Below are 16519 nucleotides of genomic sequence, written 5' to 3'. Positions count from 1 at the left end.
GCTGTTACGACAAGTGGATGAACAGGCGCCGGATCCTGACTCTTGTGTACATGTATGAACGCCAGTTTTGGTAAGCCAGATGTGTACTTTGCCAGCTCACAGCAATTCAAGTACTTTAGGTAAAACAAGCGCCAGGAAGAGAAAGCATCATAGACGGCCAGATAGGCGACCGTGGAGGCCAGCTGGACAGTACGTGGACAACTGCCGTTTTCCAGACCGAACGATCAATTATTCCAGAATTTGTCGCCTGGATGTATGATTGATGAAACAGTGAAACCTGTGCGTGTCCTGCAGCTTCCTGGATATCTTTAGGAATAAGCATCCATTGATGATCTGCCACTTGGCACATGTGGTCCCAGTAATTTCTCCGGGCCTTGTCTTTTGCTCTAGGTATCCATTCCATTCTTGTATTTATCGTAGACAAGATCGAAGGAATTGGCAACTCACAGCTGCATAGACAGGGCCATTGGACAGTACACAGCCACACTGGAAAACGACCTTGTCCCCCTAGCGCCGGTAGCTCAGCCGGTTCAGACAGATCTGATCCGCAATAACGCAACCCCAACCTTAGTTCTTAAAAGTTGGTGGTGTGCTGAGGGACAAATCAGAGCTTGCCGCGAGTTGTATAAGGAGATCTTAAGATTTCTTCTCCTGAACTCGACATATTGATTCGCTTTCTTTGGTTGCAATCGATTGAGCACTGGGAAACTCCCAAAGCCTTGATTGCAACCAATGTTGGTTCATAAGAATCGCGGTGTCTTATCCTGTCCGTCAGAGCTCCCCTTATCTCCCTCAGGTCACCCACCTAGCTCGTCTCGTTCTCCTCTACCAAGCCAGGCCCCCTGTCTCTCCAACGGTCCCATCTTGCGCGCGCCGAAGCCTGCAGGGGAAGCCCCTGTTGCAGCATGGTAATATCCCAAGGCCGCTAGTTGCAGACTTGTTACAATGGCGCTTCCGACCACTGGTTCACGTCTGTTTGCGCAATCCACGTCACTGGTCCAATTAAACCACACCAGCAGTTCAGTTCAGCTCAGTTCAGTTCGATCCAGTATCGTGTCGTGTCGTGTCTTTTCCCGTCCCTAATATTGTCTCGTCCAAGCCTGCCCTCCGGGATAGATTCTGTAAGGGGGAGGCTAGGAGGTCTAACTCGGAGAGCTCGGATCGTTCCATACCCTCGTCTTTTCGTCTGGTCCGGGCCTAGGAGACTTAGTGAATATTATCGTAAAGCCGTGACCTTGCACGCAAGCAAGCAAGAAGCTGGTTTCGAGATACCCACATAATACTGTTCATCCATAGCTTACCCAAAGCAGGTACAGGTCGCTGGGCCTGCCGCCCTTGGTCGCATGGGGGAGGACCGCTGTTGCTCTTTTTAGTTACCTTACCTACCCGCCCGTCGCTTCCTTCCCCATGATCCTAACTTTTGTCTTTCTCTCTCACGTTTCGTCCTTTCCCAACCAACCTACATACACTCGCTCTAATCGGCCGCTGGCCAGTCACTCATTCAGCACTTTGATATTCAACACACTCCTTGGAAACGGTACCGAACTAATTAATTAAACTAATTGTTGCTTCTTCGTCTTTTTTTCTCTTCTGGATCTGTCTTCCATTTTTGGTAATCGATTCAATTGCTCTATCCTCTCGATCGAGTCTTTTTTTCTTCTCTCACAGCCAGCCGAAACACGAACGATCCACCTCGCGACGCTCAATCGACAACCCCAGCTTGTTTCGAATTAAGTTGTCTGATCTTTGCTTGATCCGATCTTTTTTGGAACGATTGATGCTTCATTGATGCCATTAAGCTGCTGTGGCCTTTAATTCTTTAATCGTTTTGTCTGAATATCCGACTTCCTTGACCCACCTCCGGCGCCAACCGAGTTCGAAGTATACAGACACTACAACGATATTCACCATTTCGAAAGTCAATTGTCTTGCCAGTTTCAAGGGCAAGAATTTTGGATATTATTCATAGATTTCTCATGTCCTGGAAACTTGAGCTGTTGTCATTGTCGCCTTGTGCGTAGAGCATGTCGGTCTCACCGTCTGGCTCTCCGCCTCGTCGGGCATTGCACCAGCGAAGTAATTCACAGAACAACGCTCAGAGCAGTCGTCTTGGGATTCGCCTTGTTCCTTACAGTCCGCCAAGGGTTGCATCAGATGCCACTGCCACATCGTCCAAGACCATTACCCAGGCTGACACGAATACCGAGACCGATACGGAACTTGAACGGAGTCAGACATCGCATTCCTCCAGTCCACCGTTTGAAACACCATCACCATCCCTGCAAAGGGCACGAGCGAAAACGACTGCGTTACCTCCGTCATCATTCAAAGGTCTGGCTCGATATCCATCATCCGATTATGAACCCAGCCAATCCTCCTGGGCGCCCCATTATGATAACGATGACAATACCTCTATTGCTTCACGCCCACCTTCTCGCGGACCTTCAGCCTCACCAAGACCCCCCTCTCGTAAAAAGGTTATCAAGGTTAACCCTGACAAAACCTTCTCTGTACAATATCATAATGTTTCAATGTCTTCAAGAGTCGAATCTCTCTGGTCTCTTCCCCCATCTTTCACTACTGGCAACACCTCCTACGGCCGAGAATCTGTGGGTACGATAGGCGAGGATCGTCAAAGCCGGCCAACTTCACCTTTGACTCCTCTTGCAGAACGAGAGCCCAGTTCTCCAATTATTCCGTCTCGGATTCAAGACCCATCAACCCCCGACAATTCGTCACCGTGGAACTACCGCCTGTTTGGGGGCCTGCGTAAGGTACCTAAAACTCCTGACGTGAAGCAAAAACAACCAGAGACCCAAGATGTTACAGCTGAATTGTCCCTCCCTCCACTGCCTGAGGTTGATCTTCCTCTTTCTGAGGCAGGTCCTTCTAAGTGGCTTAATGAGAAGACATCCTTCCACTCTTCGTCGTCTGATCAAACAAGAACCACTGTATCCAACAGAACCAACATCAAAACTTACAGAGAGAGTTCACCAGTCAACGTCGCCGACTTGCGTAGCCTGCCGCCATCGTCGATTCATTCCAACATTGAGTTAATTGGTGATCCCTCTTCAGCAGAAGCTTCATTATACGCCAGCACTCGGCCACCAACCGAAGACAGCAACGTCAACTTTGTCACACACGGTAGTCACCGCAGTCACTCCGCTTCTTCCTCTATCGTTGCTGTCAGGCATCGTGTACAGCCTGAGTTCTCTCAAGAGAGCTTGGTTGTTGCCCCATTACAGCCACGTAAAAGGAGGTCTTCGGATACCTTTGCCCTCACCAGAACTCGATCCCGTGAAACTATCCGATCTCGCTCTGCATCGATAACTTCACTGTCAACCATCTTCACTCAAGAAGCTACTCGTGCTCTCTTTGTTGGGCCGCCAACAATACTCCAGCACGCTGGTCCTTCGTGGCAAGACCTAGGCCGACCTCAATCGCGGACTCACCAATGGAGCGGCCAATTGTCAACAGTCATGTCAGAAAGCGAGGGTGGCAGCGAGCCCGCATCTCGCACCCTGTCGCTATCTTCCGTTCCCCGTCGACGTGGCAGTGACCACAGCAAGCATGTCTTGAGCATGACCTCCTCACTCTTTGGCCTTGAAGAGCATGTCGAGAGCCCTTCTCAGTCAAGAGGCAGCACTCCGTCCCATTCGAGAAATAGCTCTCTAGAACCCCCTTCCGCCACATATGCCAGAAACTCAGCCCGTGATCCCGCGACTGGCACAATACGTTTGGTTCGCGATCATGATGAAGATGGAGACGGCCTCGCCGATTTGGAAGTACTTCATCATCGTCCTTCACGAACAAGAATGGGAAGGTTCTTGTCAAGCTATGCCTCGGATCGTAGCCTGCGATCAACTGCCAGTTTCAACGCTGCAGTTCCTGCTTGGGCCAAGTAAGTACTTTCTTCCATATCAATGAAATACCATGACTAACTCTCTGGTCGCAGGGTTTACTACGGCAGTGGTGAGCGTAAGTGGTTGGCTGCTCAGCCTTCAATGGAGTCGATGTATGACTCGGACTTCAACGAAAGCGAGCTTCATGAGCCTCAACTCAGCCGATCACCCAGCCAGGATGCCAATGCCACCAACATTCGCATTCCCAGACGCCGACCTCGTGACGCATTTCCCCGACAACATTCAAATGCAGGCTCAATGGACGTCAGCGCGGCGCCGGCTCACCCCGTACTGGCTGTTGTGCGTAACATCAAGAAACAAACCTCCAGTATCTGGTCGCCTCACTTAGCCCGGGATCGACGACCTTTCCAGCACAGCATCTGGCAGCCTCCAGCGTCGGAATGGGAAGCGAGGAGTGAGTTGACTGGCCGGCGCAATGCTCAAGTCACAATGTTCGTGGTGGGATTTATTTTCCCATTGGGTAGGTTCAAGACACCATTATACAGAAATCAAGCTCTAACATGTTTTAGCTTGGATGTTTGCTGCATTCATTCCTATTAGGGCGGCTACTCAAGCCGGAGATGTTGAGGGCAACAACAGTACGTCTAAGTCAGACGGATTCCAGGTGGACGGCAAAGAGGACGCCGTTTTTACGAGTGCAATCTGGTGGAGGAAGGTCAACCGAGGCATGTCCATCATCGGCTTGCTCATTCTTGGTTCCATCATCGCGCTCAGCGTGGTAGGCGTTAAACAACGTTGGGGGCATTGATACCATTTTACAAAGATATCCTGTTTTGATGACCCGGATTACGAGAACAGTCCTGATTCCCAAACCTCCCATGGAATTTCACGGCATCTCAACAATTGACGACGAATTACGATTTGTTTCTGTTTTTGCTGGAATCATTTGAACACCTTTTCAAGACTCACGATCTTCATGCAATTTTATCTAAATTTCAACGACCAACGATTTCTTTCTGGGCATACCATTTTACGAGACACGATTTACCTTTTCTTTTTCTGTCTCGATGTTTTGACGAAGCACGATTTCTTGAATTCCAAGATTTCTCTTCAGTTCTCGCCTTTGCTGTTTTCTGATGTTATTCTCACATCTACTCAACAACGATAAAACGGGAGACATTTTCTTTTCTGCCTGCTTTAATGGACCTTAGCATACACATATACAACTAGGTGGTTGGATTTGACAGCGATTTTGAACAAGACGAAAGACAGTCAGCATAGACACTCATTTCACGATACCAAATATTGTAATTAAACAGAGAAAGAGAAACAGGCTATCCCAAGAAGCACACAATACGTTGTATATAAATCTAATAAATTCAAAGAGTCACCTACTTGGTAAACCGTATATTTCCCATAGATTGGCCAGCACCTCAGCTCACAAAGCCTATCTCCCAACACCTAAAACACCAACACTGACTACTCAGACTTCTTAATAATGCCAAGATAGCAATTGCGCTATTTTGGGATGTGGACACCTTTTGGTACGGGCATACCCATTCTGCGCCTCATCTCCATCTCTGCTCTAAGTTCCAACACAGCCTCATGGACGTCACCCTCAGGGTCCTTGGAAATACCCAGTATAGGATCCTTGCCATTCAAACTATCAGTTGAGACGGAGTGCGCGAGCTTGGCGTTAGCGCGGCCTTGACGCTTCTCAAGTTGTGTTTTGAGGAAGGCTTTACTAGGAGGGGAATAGAAGAAGACGAGGGAGGCAACAGTCCAAACGACTGCATAAAAGTAAACACGGGACCAGGCAAGTAGTGAGCCTTGGAATGTAAGGACGAGGAACGGAGTTGTTGCGAAAGTAAAGGTGAGCTGAGTGACGAGGTACGATGCAATGTCATAGTATTTCTTCTTAGGTGAAGGGTTGCCAGAAATAGGATCAAGGAAGAAGGGCCGGACATGACGGCGGAAGTCTAAAAGATGTTAGGATAGTTACAGTACGGTGATCCAAAGCAACTTACGCTTCGCGGAGTCCTGAATCAAACTTGCAAGAACAAAGCTGAGGTAGTATCCGGGGTAGAATCCATGCCACAGAGCACTGGTGCCAAAGGTCATGAGACTGGCGCGGAAGCCGGGCTTCTTGCCTCGAGGCGTAACCCGCAAATAGACGTAATTCCTCAGCCAGTTGCTGGTGTTGATATTCCATCCTCCCAGGTATCCACGCGGGTTCTGCGCTGTCTCGACGGCCCAGGGGTCAATGTTCTGCAAACGATTCCAGAAGACCTTGCCTGTGGCAGGATCTACGCCGTTGTAGCCCATCCCTGTGAGGATACAAGCGCCCTCGGTAAGGTACCAGACGCCGTAGTACTTGAGGCGTGCGGTGAAACTAACCATGTGCATGATCCAGACACGGCGGAGGAAACCGTAGTTCATGTAGGTATCGACAGTGAGCAACGTAGGATAGTATGAACCACCAAGACCCATGAACATGGCGATGAGGAAGAGACCGCTGGCGGCTTTCCAAGCTGCTGGGCCACCACTTCGAGGAATCTTTCGCTTCTTCCTGACAGGAGCCTTCTTCGAGGGGTCGACGTTTGATGCGTCGAAGAGGGTCGTATCAAGCCACTTGCGATAGTCGACGAAATCGAAAGAGGGGCCAGCGAACAGCGCAGGGAAGAACAGCACCCAGCCAGCATAGTCCAACACAGGAGGTAGCTCTTTAAGCATGTTCCTCTTCTGGAGATCAGACAGATGCTCCTCTGGGAGTTGTCCATCGGCAACGTTCCAACAAAACGCGCTCAGCTTCATGAGAAGAACCATCTGGGCACCTGTAACATCGGCGCTCGACGGGTCGTTGACTGCTTGACGGGCGATGTGGCTGATGGACATGTGGCCCATGACGAAAGCGAAGCCTATCCATGGCATATATGGGCTCGTTCGGAGGTATTTGGCGATGCAGTACGTGCCGCCTGCACTAATAAGTAGAGTTCGAGCGCCATCCCAGAGATCAAACAAGCCGACAAGGTAGAAGAGGGATACACTTGATTTGACATGTTAGCAGGACTGAAGATTGTGTTGACTAAAAGCTGTTTGACGTACCCAATGCTAAAGAGGTTCTTGAGCTGTGGCTGCGAATCGGGGATTCGTTTAAGAAGGGCCGCGAGAGGGAAGGATATTAAGAACGAGGTGACGAGCTTGACTGGGCGTGGTGTTAGAGATACGATGAGCTTTAGGAGCTTTGACGGAGGACTCACGATCATCTGGAGCAGCACCAACAGTGCTAGCAAGGGCCACAAAGGCTACAAAAGTGCATATATTAGCAAAAGGGAATGGTTACACGAATGATGAAGCTTGATAACTCACGCCTATGTAGAAAGTACAGCATTTTGCTGGCGCTCAGGGACTATAACCATACAAGAAAGGAGCAAGTACCAATGCTCAACAATGTATGATCCAAGAAGAGAAAGAGAGGAATAAGAAATGAGATAGTATAGGAATTGAGGGTTGTGCGTGGCCTGTAGTAGCTTATCCCCCGCTCATATCATGGCGTGAGACATACAGGGAGCTAGGTAGGTTGAATAGCTTGTTCAGAGGAGCAAAGAAGTCAGACGTCATTTATTAATTTCCATTAAAAAAGTGATCCCCAACATTTTGGAGAAGAAGCAAAAAAAGCTTGGACAAAAAAGTGACGTCCTCTGGGCTACGTTGCCCCACGTGGATCTCATTATCGTATTGGCACGTGTCGATCTTTCAACAGGAACAGGAACATGACCATGAAGGCGATCATGAGGATCTTACTTGTTTAGCTATGAATGCCAATAATACAAGAGCGTGATTCTCTCCTTATTTAGCATAGGTCGGTTTCTTTCTCTAGATACCTTGAGCGTGGTGGGATGATACATCTGTCATCTTGGATAAAACCGAACAGCCAAAGTTGGAAGAAAGATGATGCCTCAGCACGTCCTGTACTCTCTTGACTACGAGTTAACGAGCAACGCGCATTTTTGCGTTCATTAAAAGGTCTACATGTCTCAAATCCTGGACCAGGCTCTACCAAATGCCCTGTATCCTTTTGTTCCGTATCTGTCACGGAAGCTATCTATCCACATCACTAACGCCTTGCACAACACATACCCTCAAATGCCGCGCCTTGTTTCGTAAAGTCTACGAGTTTGCATCGCGATTGCTCTTGGCGCTGGCACTCATTGGAGGTGCAACAGTAGGTAAAGAAGGGCCGGACGACATCGACTGTCGTACACGGGACCAAGCATAAACAAGACCACTGATGAAACCGATGAAAATGGCAGACACGCTGCCGAAAGTGACTGGAGCCGAGAAGAAGACCAGACCGCTAATTGCGATAGGAAGCTTATTCAAGGCGCCAACCATAGAATATGTCGTCGATGAGGTAATGCGAATGCACCAGGCAGAGCAGTAAGAGATAAAGATAGCAGCAAGGCCAGAGTAGATCATACCGATGATGATCTTGTTGCGAGTATCGTCAGGAAAGTTGCGAGAGAAATTGTAGGCAGACCAATCCTCTGTCAGGAGAGAGCAGATGACAAGAACAGGGATCGTGAGAAGATTGTTGTAGTACATGGCTACACAAGGTCAGTTTGGGAACATCACACCGCCAACGTCTTAACTTACTGTCCCAGTCCTTAAAGTTCATCTTCTTGATAACCTTGCGCATACCGAGCACGTAGGCCGCACTGCAGAACACATTCATGCCCATCCAAGCGTAACCAGCGTTAAGCGTAGACACAGCGGCAGCAGAGTCACCAGTACCAAAATCGCCGTTGATGGCACTCTGAATATCAGCCCAAGCGGCAACGATTGAGCTCAGGACCATAAGACCAAACGAAAGTAGGGCCAGAGGGGTAACGCTACCACCAAACCAAAGCACCTCTCCATATGCGATCACGATAATTGTCAGGTTCTTGAAGATCGTATAAACGGGTACCGAGAGGAACTGGAGCGACTTGGTGCTGGTATAAATCATGCCGACGAGGAGAAGAGAGATGGGGAACCCTTTTTTCGTATTAGTGACCTGAAAATAGTATTTGGGACTGCGATAACGTACATTTCCTTGCTCGGTCAGCATCAAAAGGAGCGAGAACCTTGATCAGACCCAGCTGCTTGCACAAAGTAATCGTGCCTATACAAACAATAGCCTATTGAGAATATACAGTTAAACTCCGTGCTTATAGACAGTTTGCGCCAATGACCATACCTGAACAGTCAAGTAGAAAAAGTTGAGGTTCCAGAAACTGCCCGAAACAACATACTTGTTCACAACGGTCATGCTGATCGAGGACAGGCAGTACGCCGCGATAGACAGAGGAGGACTCTTCTCCAGCTGTTCGAGACCATGGATCTGACTCGAGCCATACGCCATAGGAGGCGGTGACCGAGCCTGAAAGCTAGGCTTCTCATTCTTGTCGTAATTATCGTCGCCCATACGGACGACGTAGTCCTCGTTCTTCTTATCGGTCATTGTACCGGCGGAACGGGCGACGAAACGATCGTGGAAGTTGAAACGGGGATCAGCGCTGGGGTGCGACGGGGAGTAATGGGTCTAGCTGTCGAATTCGGAAACGAGAGGCGTATGGTGGTGGGTTTCGCGGGAGAAGAGGTGTGTCCCAACGATATGGCAGGTCGTAGTGAAAAAACGAAAGAAGGGTAACGCGTTGGACAAATCCCCAACTTTTTACCCCCGTTGGAATCTTTTTCTCCCTTTGACTATTTGGCCAGGTACAAGCCACAGGGTCGAGGGGCACAAAGGGGAGACGTGGAGCAACTAGATATTAGGCTTAGTCATTTTGACAGGGACGGTTTAGTGACGTCTGGTATGCAGCCCTTTTTTCGGTCCAGATCCGATAGATCACACGACCGGTATCTTTATCCAGGCCCACGGTCCAGCTCGTAAAGAATAGTATGTGTGCGTGCTGAGCCTCGGAAGGATGATTAGCTTTTGGCTGCTCCACTCAGTACGAGGGAAATAATACATACGCGCGCCCGTTTTCGTGCCGATACCCATGATGTTCATTTGGGTATTACGAAGTAGTCTCATTGGCATCTAGCATTGCTGTTTCTTCACCGGCTTCTCTGTCGTCATCCGGCCCAGCTGGGAAGTTAAGGTGCTTCCAATCTTCCAATTCTTCCGTCACAGACCGCATACGATCACGAATACTTTCAATCGCATAGCTTCCTAACAAAAGTCGTAATGGAGGATACGAGCAGTGCCCGAGTTGCCATACGAGTTCGGCGCATTTGATTGCGCTTGTAGGTCGATATTTGTCGCCGAGCCACTGAACGATTCTTCGCGCATGCAATGCAGGCGCCGTTGGATTGCTGTATGTTTCGCTCGGTGGCTTAACAAGAAAATGACCCCAAGATGTCGGAAGTGTCGAGTCTTGGATCTCGGGCTCTTCAGGCCTCACATGGCCTGGCTCGATGAGTGTAGCCTTTATGTTAAATGCATCAGTCTCGTAGAGCATGGCTTCAATCAAGCCTTCGACTGCATACTTGGTCGCGCAATAAGGGCCCAAACCAGGAACACCCAGCGCGCCTGAAGTAGAGCTGAAGATGAGATATCGACCAGCATTCTGTCTGCGAAAATAAGGCAGCGTGGCATGAATGATGTGAAGCGTTCCCATAAAGTTGGTCTCGAACTGATTGCGTATATCATGCTCATCCTGATCCTCACAAGCGCCAATCACGCCGTAGCCAGAGCAATTGACAACAATGTCGATGCGGCCAAATCGCTGAAGCGTGCGCTCAATAACTCGATTGACGGACTCGCGTGCGCGAACGTCACACAACGCGCCGAGACAATTCTCATGAATATTTTCCATGTCGTTGAGGCTTGTCTCAAACACGCGACCAACCGATGTCACCAAATCTCCATGTGCGAGTGCACTATTGACAAGAGTATGACCCATTTGGCCTGTGCCTCCAAAGATCTGTATATTATAAGTATGTCGAAAAGCAGAGAGAATATGTCGAGGAGAAGAAATCATACCACCCAGACCAATTGCTTCACAGCAGCATTAGGCTGTGGAGGGTCACAGCTAGCAGGGAGCTGCGCAATTCGTGGCCGTGTTGACGCCTCGGTGGCATCCGAGACTTCTGTTCGTGCATCCATTTTGCAGTTGGATCTCAGCAATTGGGCCGTGAGTCTTGATTATTGTTGCTGATTCCAGGTGATGTTAAGAGAAGGTTTATATAACCTGGAGACGACAGGCATCCAGTTGTTGACGATCAATGAAACACCAGGGTATCGTTGGTTTTAGGCGGGGTTCGAGCCTGTAATCGAGTTACATATCAGTGCTAAAAAGGCTGGACTTGGACAACGCGCGTCATGAGGCTGACGTAGATCTAAAACAGTCGAATTGGTAGTATCTAACTCGGAAATTCAATACAAGTCCTACGTACATCAAACAAGGCATCTGAAGAGCGGTCAGCGTCTCTCAGCCGTACCCGGCCTGTCAACATAACCCTCAATGGTAAGTATAGGGTGCTTGACGTGTAAGGAACTGCAGAATACGAACCATGCATCTATTACAACCTATCGTATACCTAGTATATACGAAAAATCAATTTATACATTATTGCAAATCACGGCAGGCAGTTCAACGAAAACCACTATTCATTAGCTTTACTGCAAACTCCATGCAGGTTGTTCTCACTTAAACATGCTTGCAGTAGTTTATGAACCGACAGCCAATGCCATGAGTCCGATTACTTGCTGACCATCATAAACCAATTAATATCAACTACCTATCCCAAAATCAATCACTGCGTCAATTTAGACCGAGACATATGGATGCACAGTATTTAATTACTATGAAACATGGCTTCTTTAACTCCCGCTAACTCTCATCTCGAAATAAACCTTCAATTATGTCGTTAGACGTTGGATATTCAAGCTTATGCAAACTGCTAACTTCGCTATGGCTCTTCCTTTCCAGACTCGAAAAAATTCGCTCGCAAATCGTACGTTGGTAAGCTGTTTGGAACCACGAACATGACGTAAAGGACCCTCCGCATCACGTCAACCGCTGCGCTCTCCATCGCGGCGCAGAACCTTCAAGAAGCGGTATTTATGGTTGTTGGCTCTTAAGTTGGACCGGCAATGTGGTTGTTCTCCTGCTACTTAGCCCTCACAATCAAGGACGGCTTGTTTCACAGGTGGGCTTCTTACTCGGTAGACTCGCCAATGAAGTGCTTCACGTATTCTTGTCGGTGCTCGTTCTTGTCGACTTCGGGGCCGCGGTTCAGTGGCGTCCACTTGGGGTCCTCCTTGAACAGTCTCATGGCATGGACGAACTACAGATCAGTTAGTCAGTCTCGCATAACGTCTATACAGCAATGTGTCTCTAGACTCACGTTGGTCTCGTCGGTGGTGAAGCGGTGGTAAATGCCAGGAGGGAGAATAAGCAAGTCATTCTTCTCAAGCAAAACGCGCACCCAGTCGTCGTCCTTGCTTCGAACATCAAAGTATCCACGTCCACCAAGAATGTAGCGGATCTCCTCGTCCTCATGTAGATGCTCAGCGAAGAAAGACTTGACTTTTGTCTCGTAGATGTCGCCCATAGCCTGGGGAGAGACGGTGATCTCGTCACGGTTCTTGTATTCGCGCTCATTCGCAAGATTGTCGACCTGGTCGAGCTCAGGAAGATGGTAATAGTAAACGCCAATGTTCATAAGATCGTCGACGCTGACGGGCTTTCCAGAGTTGTGGGGGAGGCGCTGGTCACCCTGTGACTTTTTGTTAGTCGATAGGTCGGGCAGCGAGATGAGGATATACGTACTGGAAGACCATCGTAGAAGTAAGCTCGCATGGTTGCTGTATAGTAGAGTTGTGATCCAAACAGTGAAGAGATAGGCCAACAAGAGGATTAGAAGAATACGGCGTTGTAAAAGCCAAGGTGTCAGCAGTTGGGAGCTATTTGAAGCTTGTAAAAGGTGAGGGTCCAAAGCTCTTTTTGTACCATGGGCCATGGGACAGACCACTGGATCTCAAAGGTTCCATCCATGACGGCGGGGTCAAATGGAATGTTCGGCCAAAGCTAGCGAGCGACGTCAGCACCGATTGCTGCACTAAAACCCAACTTAGTTGCAGTCAGACTGATCTTGTTACACTGACATCACAATCACAAGCCTTTCAAGGCCAAGCCTCCAATGGACCGACTATAGGATTGCCAGACTTTCTAGGGGCTTTGTAAAACTTGGTGCCCGATTTGGCGATCATTCCGGCAGCAGACGGGAAGTGCGTTAGCCCATGTCATATCATGACAGGCTGGATAGCCTCATGATTGTACATAGTAGAATGCATCGAAATACCATCTTGCTTTCAAGTGATAAAGACAATTTATTGTTTTAATCTCCACGCTGAAATAAACAAACGCCATCCACAGTCCTAACGTCTGTATCCTGTGTGATGCTTCCATAATATTGACCATTCAACGCCAAACAATAAAAATAACCGAGGTAGACCTCATTGAGCTGTTATGAGCCCGGCTTCATACCAATCTTCTCCAGTAGACTGCCGTTGCCTATCCCTCCTTCAAATTTCACAGCTCGTGAGGCGCTGCTCCTCTAGCATCAGCGACAAGAATTTCGTTTGTACTATCATCCACTTCAGCTTGAGGACGAGCCTCAAACAAGCGCCTCCACCAGTTAGGAGGATCTAAAGGTCGAGATCCGTTGTGCAGAGGAGGGTAGACATCTGAGAAGAAGTACCAGACATGCCCAATTACAACACCCATGATCTCGTCTTTGGGAATGGTACCATGTAACACAAGGCTGAAGGCCATCAGAACCCAGGGCAAGTATGGTGCAGTAAATACGAGCAAGCCGAGGAAGCTGAGTCTAGTCTCGGGGTTTCTTCGCGACCAAATGTACACGAGAGTCGAGGAAAGCGGGTGGCCGAGGAAAGGCATCGAAACGAGTGGTGACATGGCGATCAAGCAGGTCGTTGAATAGAGAAGTAGCCACGAGAAGTGCGCAGGCGATCGACCCGAAGATTCTTCGAGAAGTCGCGAATACCGCTGAAGGAAGTAGACGTGGAAGAGCAGATCGAGCGAGAAGGGGCCGAAGTATAAGAACGTCGTCAACAGTCGCCAATACTGTAAGAGGGCTCTTGTCAGCATAACCGGCATCATCACAGACATATAGCATGCTGAGCAAAGAGAGAAAACCCAAGAGCAATACTGACCTGCGACTTCACGAACACGGCCCGGAAACTATAGAATAACTGGAAAGGCGTCACCATCTGGCATTGAACCAGGGCGCTCGTAAGAATCGTAGCAGTTGTCCACCAGCGAGTGCATGTTGGCATCTCCCAGAACCACTCCTCAAGAGGCAAGCGACCTCCATCCATTACTTGATCCATCGGGGCGGTTTCAATATCGGGCGTTGTTAATGTCAATACCCTTCTGTAAGTGATGTGTAGACTGGTGAGTGGAACAGGCTTATATATGGCGATGGTTCGGTGAATGCTGACAGAAGTGGAGTAGTAAAACTTGTGATTAGTGTGATAAAGAGAGGCTGTTACTGTTGTTTGGCAAGAGAAGTGAATCTGTTAGTTAAAATAATTGTCAGTGTCAAGTTCAATGATCGTTGATCGTTGAACTTGAGGATGACGGAATAGGACGAGCCACGTTACGGTACCGTACCTTCCTTTCCCCCACTGTTCCGGGGGGTCAACGGAAGGACGTACCGTGTCTATACCTAGATCTGGAATCTACCTACAGGATGAAGTGGCCGTGCAGACTATGTGGCTGTGCATCACGCGAAATTGTGGCTGCAATTTCAATTAAAGAAAATCGCGGGGCTGGGAAGCGCGCGCTCACACGCTCACAGTCGCGGTGGTGGTCCTTCCTTCCCACCCTGCGATCCTATACCACTCTCGGTTGTCTCCTGCACCTTTAATATTCTTTCATGGTAAATCTAATCGCATAGCTTCAAGTCTGAGCATTTGGTGCAAAACAACGTTTGCTTTAATTCTTTCTTCATATTCATATTGCTATAAGATTCGCAAGCTTTAGGACTATCTTCGCTCTTTGTCCTTATACGTTCCTTCGATGCCTCCCGTCAAGAAACCCAGAGCTTCAGGCGCTGGTAAGTCGCGGCCAAGTGCTGTTCAAGGTACGAAAATTAGATACCCAATTATAACCCGAGGAGCAAATAAACTAAACATGTCTGCAGCTGGTGATCCCGTCCCCGTTCGCGCAAAGCGTCGCTACCGTCCCGGCACCGTCGCACTTCGCGAAATTCGACATTATCAAAGTGGCACTAAACTCCTCCTCCGAAAGCTTCCATTTGCACGACTGGTTAGCCATTTCCAACCTCAATTCTATACGCGATCAGTCACTAACACCAAGCCTCAAGGTCCGAGAAATCGCACTATCGATGCGTCCTGCCGACGCGGGTCTGCGCTGGCAAAGTCAAGCGATTATGGCTCTTCAAGAAGCTGCCGAAGCATTCATGGTTCACCTGTTCGAGGATACCAACCTTTGCGCCATCCACGCCAAGCGTGTCACAATTATGCAGAAGGATATTCAACTAGCAAGACGGATACGCGGTATGTGGGGTGGATTGGGTTAGGGGACCTCAATATGGACAAGAAAAGAGTGAACGAAACCTGGATAGGGATTGTTAAAAATTTGGCTTGGGAGTGCGAACGGCGTTGGGCGCTTCGAGATATACCTACTGTCGTATTTGCTTTATTTATTGCTTGGCGTTCTGATTTGCACGGATTTTGGCACTCGCAGTCAGTGGAAACAGCGCTTTTGTTTATCTAATATGCGGTGAGCAATCACCAATTTACCTGTTTGTCTTGTTACCAAAGGTTTCCTTTTGATATGCCGGTTTCTAGGGACGTGGAATTTCTTTGTTTAACCCACGCTGATTAGCCATTGGCTGGGAGCTCATGACGGGGAGACCAGTGTCACTGACGTAATAGGCAACACACTAAGCTCCCCTTTACTTTCTGTTTCTGACCTTGAGTTTACCTTGCCTTTTAAACTTCCAAATCAACAATTGACTCAATCAACCCAAGACGAGCTATACCAAACACAATGTATCGTACATTCAACTCTAGAATAGCTCTTCGAGCCATGAGCCGAGGCATTGCCCCTGCGACTTGCATCGGAGCTTTCGTTGCAACACGACCTGTCATCCGCTGTGATGCACCTACCCTTGCTACGGGACCTCCACGACGAAACCGCTCTTTTGATGTTTCTCCGGATACGGTCCGTCAGCTTTCTAGCGGAAGTATTGCTGGTATGTTACCCTACCGTCGTGATCTGAAGCGAACGGTAAGTTCATAACTGTCCTTAGGATTTGGAGTCGGTGTTGTAGTCGCCCTCTTTTCACGAACCCTTGCGTTTCTTGCAGGAGTAATTGCTTTTTCCATTCATGTAAGTCATCTTCAACCTATCTACTTGCACGATTTTGGTCTCACATCATTAGCTTGCCTCCCGTTGGGGTTTGGATATTCCTCGAACGCTTGGTATTGAAAAGCTGTTGAAGAATAGCTCGATCTGGAACAAGAGCAAGAACAGGCCATTGTTTACCGCCTCTTTCCTTGCAACATTTATACTAGCTACCTTTGTACGTCTATAGCGCTGTGGGTACCGATT

At 48.6% G+C, this 16519-nt stretch overlaps 8 protein-coding genes across 8 annotated transcripts; 3 read left to right on the top strand and 5 right to left on the bottom strand.

Moving 5' to 3' along the window:
* Positions 1-1613: 1613 nt before the first annotated feature.
* EDB82DRAFT_36286 (uncharacterized protein) lies at positions 1614-4755 on the top strand. The gene is made up of 3 exons (XM_065607562.1): positions 1614-3901; positions 3956-4383; positions 4433-4755. Exons 1-3 carry the CDS (start codon positions 2025-2027, stop codon positions 4669-4671), a joined length of 2544 nt encoding a protein of 847 aa, XP_065465466.1. The 5' UTR covers positions 1614-2024; the 3' UTR covers positions 4672-4755.
* Positions 4756-5062: 307 nt separating this feature from the next.
* Positions 5063-7611, bottom strand: EDB82DRAFT_36347 (MBOAT, membrane-bound O-acyltransferase family-domain-containing protein). Its single transcript, XM_025731184.2, has 5 exons — positions 7233-7611; positions 7124-7168; positions 6969-7068; positions 5891-6909; positions 5063-5842 (listed from the first exon to the last, which is right to left on the bottom strand). Exons 1-5 carry the CDS (start codon positions 7252-7254, stop codon positions 5382-5384), a joined length of 1647 nt encoding a protein of 548 aa, XP_025590234.2. The 5' UTR covers positions 7255-7611; the 3' UTR covers positions 5063-5381.
* Position 7612: 1 nt separating this feature from the next.
* EDB82DRAFT_36363 (uncharacterized protein) lies at positions 7613-9616 on the bottom strand. Its single transcript, XM_065607563.1, has 4 exons — positions 9103-9616; positions 8953-9043; positions 8520-8900; positions 7613-8470 (listed from the first exon to the last, which is right to left on the bottom strand). Exons 1-4 carry the CDS (start codon positions 9364-9366, stop codon positions 8034-8036), a joined length of 1173 nt encoding a protein of 390 aa, XP_065465465.1. The 5' UTR covers positions 9367-9616; the 3' UTR covers positions 7613-8033.
* Positions 9617-9925: 309 nt separating this feature from the next.
* Positions 9926-11016, bottom strand: EDB82DRAFT_470696 (uncharacterized protein; the record flags this gene model as incomplete). Its single annotated transcript, XM_025731186.2, has 2 exons — positions 9926-10834; positions 10894-11016. The coding sequence occupies 2 exons, from the start codon at positions 11014-11016 to the stop codon at positions 9926-9928; spliced, it is 1032 nt and encodes a 343-aa protein (XP_025590236.1).
* A 1055-nt stretch (positions 11017-12071) lies between these two features.
* On the bottom strand, positions 12072-12715 carry EDB82DRAFT_543162 (1,2-dihydroxy-3-keto-5-methylthiopentene dioxygenase; the record flags this gene model as incomplete). The annotated part of the gene is made up of 3 exons (XM_025731187.2): positions 12072-12200; positions 12261-12632; positions 12686-12715. The coding sequence occupies 3 exons, from the start codon at positions 12713-12715 to the stop codon at positions 12072-12074; spliced, it is 531 nt and encodes a 176-aa protein (XP_025590237.2).
* A 507-nt stretch (positions 12716-13222) lies between these two features.
* On the bottom strand, positions 13223-14588 carry EDB82DRAFT_485495 (Der1-like family-domain-containing protein). Its single transcript, XM_025731189.2, has 2 exons — positions 14092-14588; positions 13223-14002 (listed from the first exon to the last, which is right to left on the bottom strand). The coding sequence occupies exons 1-2, from the start codon at positions 14266-14268 to the stop codon at positions 13448-13450; spliced, it is 732 nt and encodes a 243-aa protein (XP_025590238.2). The 5' UTR covers positions 14269-14588; the 3' UTR covers positions 13223-13447.
* A 146-nt stretch (positions 14589-14734) lies between these two features.
* EDB82DRAFT_485493 (histone-fold-containing protein) lies at positions 14735-15790 on the top strand. Its single transcript, XM_025731190.2, has 3 exons — positions 14735-15023; positions 15084-15208; positions 15267-15790. Exons 1-3 carry the CDS (start codon positions 14960-14962, stop codon positions 15480-15482), a joined length of 405 nt encoding a protein of 134 aa, XP_025590239.1. The 5' UTR covers positions 14735-14959; the 3' UTR covers positions 15483-15790.
* An 81-nt stretch (positions 15791-15871) lies between these two features.
* Positions 15872-16514, top strand: EDB82DRAFT_36048 (uncharacterized protein). The gene is made up of 3 exons (XM_025731191.2): positions 15872-16160; positions 16218-16297; positions 16350-16514. The coding sequence occupies exons 1-3, from the start codon at positions 15956-15958 to the stop codon at positions 16500-16502; spliced, it is 438 nt and encodes a 145-aa protein (XP_025590240.1). The 5' UTR covers positions 15872-15955; the 3' UTR covers positions 16503-16514.
* The last annotated feature ends 5 nt before the right edge of the window (positions 16515-16519 follow it).

Source organism: Fusarium venenatum, assembly GCF_020744135.1.
Source record: "Fusarium venenatum strain MPI-CAGE-CH-0201 chromosome Unknown EDB82scaffold_1, whole genome shotgun sequence".
NCBI classification, from domain to species: Eukaryota; Fungi; Ascomycota; class Sordariomycetes; order Hypocreales; family Nectriaceae; genus Fusarium; species Fusarium venenatum.
The sequence above is the reverse complement of the archived record's forward strand: the minus strand, read 5'-3'. Positions and strand labels throughout refer to the sequence as shown.